At 44.9% G+C, this 13375-nt stretch overlaps 2 protein-coding genes across 9 annotated transcripts in view; both read left to right on the forward strand.

The window, feature by feature from the left end:
* Positions 1-10847, forward strand: part of LOC132256545 (disco-interacting protein 2) — a 37157-nt gene extending 26310 nt beyond the window's left edge. For 3 of the 8 annotated variants that reach the window (XM_059753035.1, XM_059753030.1, XM_059753032.1), the window contains 11 exons: positions 3636-4008; positions 4063-4554; positions 4618-4775; positions 4868-6244; positions 6315-6437; positions 7602-7762; positions 8285-9004; positions 9071-9568; positions 9727-10133; positions 10190-10286; positions 10481-10847. In XM_059753035.1, coding sequence (XP_059609018.1) covers positions 3636-4008; positions 4063-4554; positions 4618-4775; positions 4868-6244; positions 6315-6437; positions 7602-7762; positions 8285-9004; positions 9071-9568; positions 9727-10133; positions 10190-10286; positions 10481-10636 — 4562 coding nt within the window. In that variant the 3' untranslated portion in view covers positions 10637-10847. Of the gene's footprint in view, positions 1-1389; positions 1693-3240; positions 3370-3635; positions 4009-4062; positions 4555-4617; positions 4776-4867; positions 6245-6314; positions 6438-7601; positions 7763-8284; positions 9005-9070; positions 9569-9726; positions 10134-10189; positions 10287-10480 lie in introns of all 8 variants that reach the window. The other 5 variants (XM_059753034.1, XM_059753027.1, XM_059753028.1 and 2 more) reach the window with 4 other exon arrangements.
* Positions 10848-12114: 1267 nt separating this feature from the next.
* On the forward strand, positions 12115-13303 carry LOC132265985 (oxysterol-binding protein-related protein 11). The gene is made up of 3 exons (XM_059766791.1): positions 12115-12370; positions 12430-12637; positions 12733-13303. The coding sequence occupies exons 1-3, from the start codon at positions 12289-12291 to the stop codon at positions 13106-13108; spliced, it is 666 nt and encodes a 221-aa protein (XP_059622774.1). The 5' UTR covers positions 12115-12288; the 3' UTR covers positions 13109-13303.
* The last annotated feature ends 72 nt before the right edge of the window (positions 13304-13375 follow it).

Below are 13375 nucleotides of genomic sequence, written 5' to 3' on the forward strand. Positions count from 1 at the left end.
ACTGTAAGATGCTAAATTTTACGTTAAGAATAAGCAATGCTTAGAATCATGAAGATAAGAAGCGACGTTTCAGTTTGTCTTGCATGAAATTCACAATATTCCATCGAGATGATTTGAGGATTCTTTGGTTTTCTATAGCATAGAAAACAGTTTGTAAAAATTTGAATCTTATGAGATTCGTGAAGAATCGTGATAGACTGAAAAAGACATGAAGCGCACAGTTTAAATGTAGATTAAAATTATTCCTTTTGTTTAAATTGTTCAAGCAATGAATGCTTTTCATTAATAAATACCAGAGTCTATATAAAGAGAAAGAGAATGACTTCAAATATAGTGAATCGAACTCTATTTGTTATTCAAAATCAATAGAGATTGTACTTGAGGTTGTCCTAATAAGGTTCAGTGAATGAATCTGCATAATAGTTGAAAGTATAATCAAATATCAACTTCGATCAACCTTGAATATGATGATAATGTTTCAGTGAATTTACATAGATAATCTCATAAATAAAATGCCCTTGGTCAGCAGAAATATTTCTACCATAAAAGAGAGATGCAACTCAAGTCACTTTCTCTGACTCTATCATCACCCTTCTTTTCAACGTTTTTTGGATTTTGCATGGGATTTGATTTTGAGATCTTTTTGCAGCAATGCTGCGCAATGCTTTCGCGGTGAGAGTGTTGAAATTGTACAATTGTTGAAAGATCAACCATTTTATATATACGAGATGTATAGTTTTTTTTTTTGCTGTGTTCTTTTATGTGTTGAAATTTTCATAAATTATATCCAATGGATGATTTTCGATCGCACTTGATTTCCAACCTCTTTGCTGTTTGTGCGCCTCTTTCATATCCATCCACACACAATTCTCTTGATGCGTGTATTTGGACTCTTTTTCTTACTGTACATCGCATTTCACGCTTTTTCGGAATTGATTACAAGGTCCGCGCGCAGCTGATGTTTAACGCCAAATCATACACGGTGATCTCACGATGAAAACTGCCCAAAAGTCCACATGTTTGACTGGAGGGGCGGGAAATTCTCCCTAACTGTTTGTCTGTTTGCTTAAATATCTAACAACGGTGATTAATATTGTGCTAAATTTTATCGGATTCTGTGGGACGGAAAAGACACTGCGTGATTTTGAGCAATAATAGTTATAATTAATTTGATATTAATAGATTTATTAATTCAGTTATATTTAGTTTCATGTTGTTTACTATTGATCCTTCTCTGTTCTTTTTTTTTGCTGTTGTTGAAATTTTTGTGTGTGAAATTTTTCTTTTTTGCATGGCAATTGAAATCACGCGAAATTCAATCACATAAAAATGTGCAACATTGGGGCGCGCGTGTTGGACGGTTGCTTGTTTATCAAACATAATGATTAGTGACGGACAAGAGAAGTCCTGAGAAGAAGACTGCGGAGGAGTCAAAGCCCAATTTTCGCGGATGCAGTCCATATAAGTCGCCACATGATGTGAATGAGAGGGACTTGAGGCCGCAGCAGATTCTCGCGCAAATTGCCCAGAATCTGAAGAATCGTGCCGCAAATGTGCCATCGACGCAGACGGGCAGTGCCAGTGGCCAGAGTGTGCAGCAGCACAAGAAACAGCCTCAGCAGCAGACGGAATCTGGCGCTGAGGCCAGGAGAAATCGGCGTCTGGGGCGACAAGAGAGTCGATACACGAGCGGTAAAAAATTCAAGACAGTTTTTTTTTCCTAACAGAAATCATGTATATAGGCTCATCAATTAACACTGAAGAATGACGAAGAAGAGTCTCTTTTTCCACACATCAGACTTCCTGCTCGAGTGTTGGACTTTGAGATTGAGAACCGAAGGCAAAGGGATTCGCGTTTAAGTGGCTTTGCTTCATCAATTTCTTGTGCACTATGAGAAAAAATCACATTGACAAGAAGCTTTAGTTTTTTTTTTTCTTTATTGAGCAACTAAACGTCTAACTTTATGGCTTAACACTGAATTTCATACTCACAATTATTATTTTCTGTGTCTCAAAATATGACCATGATTTTTCAATGGTCAATTTGAAATTTTCCCTGGTCGATTGCGCTTCGTGATGGTCTTTAAATACATGACAAAGTCCTTCTCTCGAGTGTGTTTAGAGTGTAATGAAAAGCGATTTCCTTGAATTTTTGCAAATATGACAAATATGCTGATATAAAATGTCACAGTGATCATTATTATAAAATTCTATCGTCAATTTTTTCTCTCTTGAACACCATTAAAAATGCTGAAAGAAGTGTTGATAAAAAATTGCAGTGAAGCACTGGGGAAAGTTGACAAATGCGCTTTTCTTTCCGGAAAAGAAAAATTAATATGAGGAAGAAGATGAAGAAGAAGAAAAACGTCAAGATAGTTTTTCGCCATGAGCAAAAATGATGGCAAAATTGCATTCAGACATTGTATTTGAGAGATGCTTGAAAAATGGGCGCAATTATGAAAGAAAATGTGAGAAAATGTCAATGCAAAGGAGAGGGAAAAGTAGGAGAGGGACGGAAAATGGGGACACACGAAGCACGATTTGGACTGGAAGATAAAATGAAAGCAAGAATATGGAGAATTAGTGTTTGATGGGTGAAGAAAAAAAACAGCAACAACAAGAGTCTCGAGGAAGCGCACGAGTGAATTCTTTGACGAAATATTGTTTCTCCAACATTTTCTTTGCACTCTTGTTAAAATTGCACAAAAACAAGTTTAGAGAACTTTGAAGATTTTTTTTCTTTTCTTCTCTCTGTGCATGAAAAGATTGAAGGTGTTCTTTATGTTGAATTTGTCGTGTTAAAGTTGTATTTGTTCTTTTTTTTCTCTTCTATTTATTAATAATTATCAAAATGATCACACTTTAGAAATGTCTGCACATTTTTTTTATCAGTTTTTAGGGGAAATGTGGCATATTTTTATTTTTCTTTTGACTTGTTTGATTGTAAAGAGAATTTCTTGTGACATTTTTTTATATTACAAGATGAATTGTACAGTTTTTTCTGTTGTTGTTTTGTGAAATAATGTAAATATCTTTTATATGTGAGAAAATGAAAGGAAGATCAGCAAAATTGTCCCCACAAATTGTACAGAGATCATGAAAAAAAAAATGATTGCGTTAGAAATCTCATTATAATCACATTCTATTTTACATTTCAATTTAATTTGACTCATTCATTTATGCATCTTTCCAACACACACTCACACATTCATTGTTTTGATCATTAAAATCATTCCGCAGAAGTGAGACAAGAGGCCGTTCAGCAAGCTCTGGCCGCACTAAAAAATCGACCAAAGCCTAGCTTACCAATGCCATCAAAACGCAGTTCTGTGCTTAATCGTAGTCCCGATCGTGACAATGATGATTCAGGTAAAAATGATCATTTCTTCATGAATCCTTCATGAGAAAGAGAGAGAGAGAGAAAGAAAGAGAGATTGGTGCTTTTCACCCCTTTCACAATGTTCTAGATAGAAAGAGAGAGAAAGAGAGATTTCTCTTGTGTGATTTTAATGGCAAAAGATCAAGTTTGATGTGTTCATTCAGACTTGTGACATCCATAAGATTACCAATTCATGGCTGATTGTCTCAATGGTTTCTCGTTCTTCTTATTTGTTTTCTGTTTCGCGCGCACATAGAATCGTCATCTGAGGAGGGAAGTATTCCAGAGGAGAGAATTTCCACGCCAGAACGCGATGGATACAATTTGCCACGTGATCACGTTGTTGGTGGGAACATTCCGAGGGAGCCGGCAAAGCTGCCATCGCATCATCCGCCGAGTCGCGAGCATCACAAGACATCGTCGCACATTTCCGACAGGCGGCCACAGAATCTGCCCGCGCCACCGCTGTCGGACACCTCGAGTGCAGGATCGCCGCCAGCCAGTGTTCACAGGACTCAGAAGAACTCGTACGACATGACGGACATCTCGGACTTTCAGATTCGTCCGTACGCCGCGCCTGACATCACGCAATTCAACAACACACGGCGCGGAGCAGATCGTGTCACCAGGTAAACATTGCAGCATTGATTCTTTGGCTTGTATTTACACTCACTCTTCGGCAGATACGTGAATGTGGCGGGAACGGAGCCCGGTGACACGAGCACGGCGGGCAGATGGAAGGTGTCGGCGAAGATTCAGCAGCTCTTGAACACGCTGAAGCGTCCCAAGCGACGTCCTCTGCCCGAATTCTACGAGGACAATGACATCGAGCTGGAGATTGCGGCCAATCCCAAGGATCCGAACGCACCGAAGCCCGAGGGCAGCACCATGACGCCCGTGCAGGGTGAACAGCTGGTGGTGATGTCGGGCCTGTCGCGCACTCTCGAGGCTGCCCTGCAGCGATACGGTGGGAATTCACCAAAATCACCGATGGCGACAGTTCTGGATCCCAATGGGAAGATGACAACCACACTGACGTATGGGAAGCTGATGTCGCGCGCCCAGAAGATCGCCTACGCACTCTCCACGAAGATCTTCAACAAGGGCTCAGAACAGATTACGCTCAAACCTGGAGATCGAGTCGCTCTCGTCTATCCCAACAGTGATCCTCTCAAGTGAGTTGTGTGAGACTTTTATAGTGTGGAGTATTTACTAATATCTCTCGTGTATTTTTGCAGCTTCATCACAGCCTGGTACGGATGCATGTTCAGAGGCCTCGTTCCACTGCCAATCGAGCTGCCTCTGTCGAGTTCGGATTCACCGCCTCAGCAAGTGGGCTTCCTGTTGAGTTCGTGCGGTGTCCAGATCGCGCTCACATCCGAGGCGTGTCTCAAAGGTGAGAATATGTCTGAACACAGATGTGTGAATGAAGAATTATGTGATTTGTCCAAAAGAACTGTGACTAAATCCTTTAATTCTTCCATGCAGGACTGCCAAAGTCCACGACGGGAGAGATTGCGAAATTGAAAGGATGGCCACGACTTCACTGGTTCGTCACGGAACACCTGCCCAAGCCGCCCAAGGATTTCAACATCAACAACGTGCGCATCAACGAGGATGCCTTGTCGTACATTGAGTACACGACGGACAAGGAGGGCAGCGTGATGGGCGTGACAGTGTCGCGTCAGGCCATGATTAATCACATTCGCGCCCTCACGATGGCCTGCCACTACACGGAGGGTGAGACTGTGGTGTGCGTGCTGGATTTCAAGCGTGAAGTCGGTTTGTGGCACAGCGTGCTCACGTCAGTGCTGAACGGAATGCACGTTCTCTTCATTCCTTATGCACTCATGAAGTTGCGTCCGTCATCGTGGATGCAATTGATCACGAAGTATCGCGCCTCGTGCTGCCTCGTGAAGAGTCGCGATCTGCACTGGGGCTTGCTGGCGACGAAGGATCACAAGGACATCTCGCTGTCGTCGCTGCGGATGCTGCTGGTGGCGGATGGCGCCAATCCGTGGTCGCTGTCGAGTTGCGATCAGTTCTTGAGTGTGTTCCAGTCGAAGGGTCTGCGGCCAGATGCTATCTGTCCGTGCGCCAGCAGTTCAGAGGCTTTCACGGTGTCACTGAGGCGACCAGGACGCGCCCAGGGTGGCTTCAGTCAGTCCGCCACCACGGGCAGAGGCGTCCTGTCCATGGCCGCCCTGTCGCACGGCGTGGTGCGCGTGGACAGCGAGGACTCCCTCACGTCGCTCACGCTGCAGGACTGTGGCCAGGTCATGCCAGCCACGACGATGGTCGTGGTGCGATCCGAAGGGCCGCCAGTGCTGTGCAAGACCGATCAAGTGGGTGAGATCTGCGTGACTTCTGGCGCCTCGGGTACGTCGTATTACGGTCTGGATGGACTGACGAATGCGGCGTTCCGTGTGCAGCCGATGCCCGAGGAGCCGCCGGAGCCGAAGGAAGGGGCGCCGCCGCCGCCCGTGAAGCCCATCAGTGACGATCAGTACGTGCGCAGCGGTCTGCTGGGCTTCCTGGGGCCCGGCGGTCTCGTGTTTGTCTGTGGCTCACGCGACGGCCTGATGACCGTGACGGGACGGAAGCACAATGCGGACGACATCATTGCCACCGTGCTGGCTGTGGAGCCGATGCGCTTCATCTATCGCGGCCGCATCGCCGTGTTCAGCATCAAAGTGCTGCGCGACGAGCGCGTGTGCGTGATTGCAGAGCAGCGGCCCGATTGCTCGGAGGAGGAGTCATTCCAGTGGATGTCACGAGTGCTGCAGGCGGTGGATTCCATCCACCAAGTTGGCATTTACTGTCTCGCTCTCGTGCCACCGAATCACCTGCCAAAAACTCCATTAGGTAAGAGTTTCCAGCCACACTTCTCGGCAATGCCGCTCAATTCACGATTTCTCTCGCTCTCTTTCGACAGGAGGAATTCATCTGTGTGAGGCTCGTCGGCGATTCCTCGAGGGATCTCTGCATCCAGCTAATGTGCTCATGTGTCCACACACGTGCGTCACGAATCTGCCGAAGCCGCGCGAGATGCACCAAGGTGAGTCCTTTTGACCAATGAAATCCTCCAAATAGATGAAAGACGCCTCATTTTGTTCCCCCTTCTCAACTATTGTTCTGCTCGTTTTTTCTTCTAATCTTCTCTATTTAACCCTGTGTTTATTGAACGCAACGTTTTCAATGATATTTTGTTTTGTGTTTGCTGTTGAAAATGTGGAAGCTTCTGTTGGAATGATAGATTTGATAAAGAATGGCTAAATGTAGGAATTGAGAATCTGCGCAATATTTTATGTAATTTACAAGATTATTAAAAAAAATATATATATATATTTCAATTAGAATTGATCTCATATTATTATATTCTGTTTATTCTTGCATTTGAATAACACAATATCTTGTAAATACATAAAATATTGATTAAAGTTACGTGGGAAAAATCACAAAGGGTGAAAAAGAGGGTTGAAATGTTTGAGTTTTTAGTGTTTTATCTTTTGTGAAATTGTTGTTTATAACATGATTATGAAAGCTACAGATAATGTTGCACACTTTTACATTATTTCTCAGTTTCTTCTCGATTTATTTCTTCCTAGATGTTTTGATATCTCTTAGAACTCTATTCTTTTTGTCTTCTTCACTTGTTTGAAAGTGCTTCTCACTTATTGTTTGGACTTAGAAGAAATTCTTATAAATTGGCTCTATTTTGTGTTTATTTTTTATTAGTCCTTTTCTATCATTTCAAATACTGTTCTGTTTTTCAATTTTGATTTTTAAATTTTTCTTTCTAAAAATTCACATGAAATAGTGTTGTTTGAAAGATTTCTTCCTGTTTATCAAAAAACGAAAAAGAGAAAACCGAGAGAAAAGGTTAATTGTGAAAATTCATTAAAATTCACCTTTCTTTTTTCTTTCCTTCTATTCTTTTCTTGCAAACACTCACAAAAAAACACAAACAAAATACACGCAAAAATCACACACAAACCACACATTGAAAAAAAAATCATGCAACAATGAAATACGTGAAAAAAATGGATGCAAAAATGGTTGCGAAAAATGTGGGATGTGGAACAAACAAACAAACAAAAATGTGTGATCTCCTTACTGAACTCCTCTCACCTACTGACTCTCGCTCGCAATAACGCATCGCAATCTGTCGCTCACAAATTAACACGCCCCCTCAAATAAAAATGCCCAAAACTGTGGCTAGGCGCACTCCAACCACAAGTTCTATCTGGAAGTTCATCTGGATGTGTTACAGACACGTCTGTGGGTCCGGCGTCAGTGATGGTGGGAAATTTGGTGCAGGGCAATCGCCTGGCTGTGGCGCAGGGACGCGATATTGGCCTCTCGGATGACAACGAAAGGAAGGTGAGAATGCGAGCAAAGAAGAGCAGGATTTGAATTCCGGAGCATTGTCCAGAATTTTCGCACAAAAAACCTCAAATTTCACTGAAAAACCTGGAAAATCTTTAGAGAAAAAATATCATTTAAAGTGTATTTACATTGTAAGAAGAATCAGAGTCTAAAGGATACAATAAAACGCTGAAAATTGCAAAAATACACATAGAAATATAGATGGAAAAAGATGGCTTGGGTTAGTTTTTCAAAATGGCCACCCGACGCTTCAAGTAAAGTGGAAATATTCCACTCGCAAATAATTCTCTAGCATTTGAGACGAAATATTAAGCTAATTACGAGTGAAATATGAAATTTTTAACAATATTCTGTATTGATTAAGTACAAACTTTGATTAGAAAAGTCTAGAAAATTAAAATGGCAGCTATGTGCGACGCTAGCGCCTCTGTGACGCTTATGAAAACAATTCTAAGACGATGCTCCGGAAGTATGTATGTTTGTACGAGAGTTCAGCCTAATCCTTCTGCCTTTCAGCACCAACTGATCACGGCCGTTCTGCGCTGGCGAGCCAACTCTTCGCCGGATCACGTGCTGTACACATTGCTCAACTCGAAAGGCGCTGTCGCGAAGACACTCACGTGCTCGGAGCTGCACAAGCGCGCCGAGCGAATTGCGGCGCTGCTGCAGGAGCGCGGCAAGATCAATCCGGGCGATCATGTGGCGCTGATCTTCCCACCGGGTGTGGATTTGATCTCTGCATTCTACGGATGTCTGTACTTGGGCGCCGTGCCAATCACCATTCGTCCGCCGCATCCACAGAATCTCACCACGACGCTGCCGACAGTGCGAATGATTGTGGACGTGTCCAAGTCCGTGATCATTCTCTCCATACAGAATCTGGTGAAGTTGCTCAAGAGTCGCGAGGCGGCGTCGTCCATTGATCCGAAGAGTTGGCCACCGATTCTCGACATTGATGACAATCCGAAGCGCAAGTTGGCCACCATCGCCAATGCCACGATCGATTCCACGGCCTACGTGGACTTCAGCGTGTCCACGTGCGGCCGCCTGAGCGGCGTGATGATCACGCATCGCTCGCTGAGCAGCCTGTGCTCCAGTCTCAAGCTGGCGTGCGAACTGTACCCCAGCCGACACGTGGCGCTCTGCCTGGATCCGTACTGTGGCCTGGGCTTCGCCATGTGGACACTGATCAGCGTCTTCAGCGGACATCATTCGATCCTCATTGCGCCCTATGAAGTGAGTTTGACGACGAAACCCACTAACATATCGTCGTCTCTCTAATGCACTCATTCTCATCCTCAGGTGGAAGCCAATCCGAGTCTTTGGCTCTCAACACTGTCGCAATATCGCGTGCGTGACACTTTCTGCTCATACGGCGTGATTGAATTGTGCACAAAAGCGCTGAGCAATTCCATTCAGGCACTGAAGCAGCGCAATGTGAATTTGGCGTGCGTGCGAACGTGCGTTGTTGTTGCCGAAGAGCGACCGCGCGTTCAGTTGACGCAGCAATTCTGCAAGCTCTTCCAGGCGCTCGGGCTCAACACGCGCTGTGTGTCCACGTCGTTTGGGTGTCGCGTGAATCCGGCGATTTGCGTGCAAGGCGCCAGTTCGGCAGAGAGTGCGCAGGTTTATGTGGACTTGCGGGCGCTGCGCAACAATCGAGTGGCTCTGGTGGAGCGCGGAGCTCCGAATTCGCTGTGTCTCATCGAGTCCGGGAAACTGTTGCCAGGCGTGAAGGTGATCATCGCCAATCCGGACACGAAGGGTCACTGCGGAGATTCGCATTTGGGTGAAATTTGGGTGAGTCAAGAAGTCTCGTTTAACAACGATTAAGACTTTTCTCGATTTTTCATCGTTTCATCTTTAAAAGTAACATTCTTACAGCTTCAGCACATCTGTGTGATTGTGAGAAAGCAAACCAAAAGTGCTTTTTGATGAGAATTATGGCTCTTTCACAGGTCCAATCGCCGCACAATGCCGATGGCTACTTCACAATCTACGGCGACGAGACGGACTACAACGATCACTTCAATGCGAAGCTCGTTACGGGCGCCACGACGGAGACATACGCGCGCACAGGCTACTTGGGCTTCTTGCGGCGCACTGAGTGCTCGCAGGCGGGCTCCATTCTGGACGAGACAACGCCCAGCATCGCCAGTCGCGACAGTGACAACGAGTCGCTGCATTCGCAGACGCAGACTCAGCTGCACGCTGGGCCGCCAGGCGCCGGACAGGATCAGGAGCTGCACGACGCCGTGTACGTCGTGGGCGCACTGGACGAGGTCATCACGCTGCGCGGCATGAACTACCATCCGATCGACATCGAGAACTCGGTGCTGCGCTGCCACAAGAAGATCGCCGAGTGGTGAGTGACTGAAGAGAGGGTGAGAAAGGGCTGAATTGTAGCGATTCCTCTTGCAGCGCCGTCTTCACGTGGACAAATCTTCTGGTGGTCGTCGTGGAGTTGGACGGAAACGAGTCCGAGGCGCTGGATTTGGTGCCTCTCGTCACGAACACGGTAAGTAATTATGACAATTTTGCTATGATTTGAGGAAATTTCGAGCCTTCAAAGCGACATTAAGTGCTTTTGATAAATTATTGAGTCAATTTATTTCAAAATTCACAAATTTCTGTTGAGTTTTCTCAAAAAGATTATGTAGATTTGATCAATATTTGATAGTTGATTGACGACTAATCGATCGGCCATTGCAGGTCCTGGAGGAGCATCAGCTGATCGTGGGCGTGGTGGTGGTCGTCGACCCGGGAGTCGTGCCAATAAACAGCCGCGGTGAGAAGCAGAGGATGCACTTGCGCGACGGCTTCCTCGCCGATCAGCTGGATCCGATTTACGTTGCCTACAACATGTAAAAGCATCGCCGCAATCCAACTGCTGAGAGTATTTTCTAGTGTGCAAAAATGAGCCTAAAAAAAAAGAAACTGCATTGTTACGAAGTAGGATAATTATTTAGAAGACGTCTTTCTTTCCTTTCTCTTGGCCATTTTGGGCGTGAGATTGTGGAATTGGCGAGTGTTTGTGGGGGAAAGAATAAAAGAAAAAGATTAGGTTAATAAGAAAAAACACGTAAAGAAATCACACACACACAATATATTGATGAATAATCATTGAGTATATATATATATATATGAGGAAAAGTAACTATATAATGAATATTATAGACTCTTGTGATCCCTCCTTTTTTAAATTGTATTAATTCATCTCTACATTTTAATCTTTATATGATGAGAGAATGACACAAATGCCAATTTTTGTATAGTGGAAAAGATGAAAGAAGATGAAGAAAAAAATGTTGTTCTAACTTTGGGCAAATAATATTTAGGTGATTGATTGACAAAAAAGGAGAAAGAAAAAAAGATGAAGGGAAATTGTAGAAAAATTCGGCCCAGAAGAATGAAGAAAGAATATTACATATTTCGCTAAATTTGACATTTTTTTTAGGGCAAAAAAAAATTAGTTTGCAATGTTCTCAATTGCAGTAATTTTTGCATTCAACTTTATACTTTGTATAATTTTTATTCTAGTCTCTCTACAATTTATTATTATAATGACTTTATTTTTTGATGATGATGAAATGATGGCAAAGTTGAGATGGAAAATATGCACTCTATATATTATATAAATATTTTATTTTATAATTATGCAATGAAAGATTGTGCTTGACAGAAAAGAAGAAGAAGGAGAAAAAAGCAGATAAGAATGTGCAAGATAAGTATTCTGACAAAACTTCTTTTACACACAATGCAATACAATTCCCTCGATGACTGATCACATATATTGCTCTGTATTTACACCACAACAAATGACAACATTTAGGAAAACTTATATGTGAGGATTTTATGGATAAAAATTCTTGCATTGCATTTTTTGCGTAAATCTAAAAACACTCAAGAAACTTTCCCTGCCCCGTAAATGTAGATGTTGCAACTCTAGGTAAAAAAAAAGTCGTGTATTGGAGATAAAGAAAAAGGACGCGAAGTAGTAAGATTGATATGAAATCCATAGAAGAAGAAGAAAAGAAAAATTAAACTGCACAATATGTACTCTTTTTTATTGTAATCCAGGGAGAATTATTATGCAAAATGACTTTTTGAGACATAAAGAAAAAACTATTCAACCAATCTTTGAGGAAACTTTCAAATGAGAAAAAACTGTAGCGTAAATTGAGGATTTAAAGAAAATTACAAAAACATATCTTCTGTCTTTCAATGGTTGATGACTTCAAGAGGGCTGAAAGACTTCTTTTCGTTCGTTACGCACCGAAATAAGCACCGGTTTGAAATTGCAGTGCGAAGTTTGCCGCGAACGCCCTCGAAACTCCCGGGTGTGGCGCTGCCAGCGCTGAGTGGACTTTTCCAGTGCGGTGGATGTCAAAACAAAAAGGGAGACGAAAAAAGTGAACTCATCAATGGTGAAAATTGTTCTGTTGTTCTCTTTTGCCAAATAAAACGTAAAAATTCTCCGTAAACTGTTTCGAAGGAAGTCCAAATCGAAAAAGCGACGCATGGAGTCAAACCTTGAGAAAGTGCTGAATCCCAATCGAAGTCTGTGCGGTCAGCTGTACAAATACACCAATGTCGTGAAGGGTGAGGTTAATTGGGCGCTCCGCCCTTGCACTGGATGCTGATTTGTGTGTGTCCGGCAGGCTGGCAGTATCGATGGTTCACCGTGGACGCCCAGGCTGGCACGCTGAGCTACTATTTGTGCGACACATCGACATTGAGTGACGACACGAATCCCCACAACGTCGGGACGGCCGTGACGCCCAAGAACCAGACGCCCCGAGGACAGGTGCACCTGGCGTGTGCCGTCGTGTGCCCCAGCGTCGAGGATTCGCGCACGTTCACAATCAGGTGAGCTCGCGAGACCTGCACAACCTTCAGCGTGGCCTCGATCCGCGATAAGAGGCGCTGTGACGATTGACGGGCGTTTTTCTTTTCTTTGCCAGCTGCGCGTCCGGCGACACGCTGAAGCTGCGCGCCTCGGACGCCCGCGCGCGCCAGGAGTGGGTGGACGGACTGCGTGCCATCACGGAGAGCCACACGCTCGCGATCGCCAACGATTCGCTGCCGGCGCGCGAGCACCTGGCGGCGTCTGACGCAATGGGGGCGGCGCGCCAGCAGCTGCAGGCCACGGAGCTGTGCAACGCTACGCTGGCGCGCACCATCGAGGCCGTGTCGGCGCCACTCAACCACACGGACCCGGATCTGCTCACGCTGAAGGCGCTGTCGGCCGCCAACACGCAATGTCTGATCCAGTGCCTCAACCTGCTGCAGCGCTACACGGAGATCCAGGCGGACGCGCGCTCCGAGGCGGCCTTCTAGCCGCCGGCGCGCTGACCGGCCCCCCTCGAATCGACGCCCCCTCTGTCCGGGCACACGGCTTCGCAGCGACGCACAATCGCGCGGGACGAGCGCCCCCTCCCAGTCGCCCTCCGCTTGGCGTCCGGCGCAACGAGCAGTGTGCAATTCCTTCTCAACACATTTCCATTTGAGTCTAATAAAAGGTATTGATTTGCATACGACACTTCCATGCTTGTTTCGCGGGCGTAAATGGGGCGGAGCGAAAGCAGCGACAGAGAAGAGGTGAGG

Source organism: Phlebotomus argentipes, unplaced genomic scaffold, assembly GCF_947086385.1.
Source record: "Phlebotomus argentipes unplaced genomic scaffold, Phlebotomus argentipes genome assembly contig_5, whole genome shotgun sequence".
Classification (NCBI taxonomy): Eukaryota; Metazoa; Arthropoda; class Insecta; order Diptera; family Psychodidae; genus Phlebotomus; species Phlebotomus argentipes.